The 1174-nt window shown below is 64.9% G+C and overlaps 1 gene segment (V, D, J or C); it reads right to left on the bottom strand.

Moving 5' to 3' along the window:
- Positions 1-4: 4 nt before the first annotated feature.
- On the bottom strand, positions 5-1017 carry LOC104983473 (the record flags this gene model as incomplete). The annotated part of the segment is given in 1 exon segment: positions 5-1017. A coding segment is annotated over 1 exon segment (1013 nt), but the record flags the coding sequence as incomplete, so codon positions are not given.
- Between the last annotated feature and the right edge of the window lie 157 nt (positions 1018-1174).

The following is a 1174-nucleotide window of genomic DNA, read 5'->3' as shown; positions in this document are numbered from 1 at the left end:
GGGGCAGGCTTGGGAGGGGGCCTTGTGTGTGGAGTGCCCAGCTGCCCACACGCAGTGGTCCAGGCCCACCTAAGTCTTTCTTGATGGTGGCGGTCAGTGAACTCTTGGACTCGGGGTGGGTGGCAGAGCAGGAGAAAGTCTGTCCACTGTTCCAGGGATCGGCACAGCCCGGCAGGACGCTGGACACGCTGTAGCAGCCGCAGGAGTCACGCTTGGGCGACCCCTGGACGGCGGTCTTCCCACCTGTCGGGTTCCAGGTGAAGCTGGCGCCCTCAGCGCTTTTCAGGCCACTCAGTGTGCACGTGAGGCTGGCGTTGGAGCCCAGGAGCAGGTCCTCGAGGGCTGGTGGCTGCACGGACAGGCTGGGCTCGCAGTTCGGCACGCAACATGAACTTGGGTCTGAAAGAGAGGCGGGGCAGGTCAGTGCCCTCTGCCCACCTCCCCTGGCCTTCAGCACCAGCCCGGGCCCCTCATGGCACCCCCACTGGGGGCTCAACCCCCTCTTGTCTGAGTAGAGTGCCCACAGGAAAATGGTCCACGCTGGGTCGGGGTGGGAGGACGGGGCCTCACCCCGGCCTGCCCTCTGACCTTTACATTTGCAGGGCACGGCCACGGTCTTGCTGGCTTTGGAGAGGTGCTGCACTTGGCAGGTCACGGACTGGTCTTTTGGGCACAGGCTGGCCGGCAAGGTCAGCTGGCTGCTCATGGTGTACAGGTTCCCGGCCAGCACGGCAGGGAAGTTCCTGACGGTCACGCTGTCGCCATTCTGGTTCCAGGTCACGCTCAGGGGTGCCGACGGGAAGAAGCCCTGGACCAGGCAGCCGATGACCACCTGCCCGGCTGGGTCCTCGTTCCCAAGGCTCAGCGGGAAGATGCTGGGGCTGGTTTCACTCTCTGAAACACAGGGTGCGCTGTGAGACAGCAGCCCTCTGCTGACCGGACCCCTCACAGCCCCGCGAACACAGGGCGGCGCCCACCTTTCCTTCACACAGAGGGTGAGTGACTGGCCCAAGGTCGCTCAGCTTGTACGAGGTGCCCCTGGGGTCAGCAGTGCCCACTTGAGTCCAGGCAAGCCATTTCTGAGCATGCCCCTCAGGGCTCTAAGCATGGGGACCACACACGCTCTTCAGATGGGGCCTCTGCGTCAGGCCACTCCCGGGTGGGGGTCCTGGCT

Source organism: Bison bison, unplaced genomic scaffold (genome assembly GCF_000754665.1).
Source record: "Bison bison bison isolate TAMUID 2011002044 unplaced genomic scaffold, Bison_UMD1.0 scf7180017836932, whole genome shotgun sequence".
Lineage (NCBI taxonomy): Eukaryota > Metazoa > Chordata > Mammalia > Artiodactyla > Bovidae > Bison > Bison bison.
This window is presented reverse-complemented; position numbering and strand designations above follow the sequence as displayed.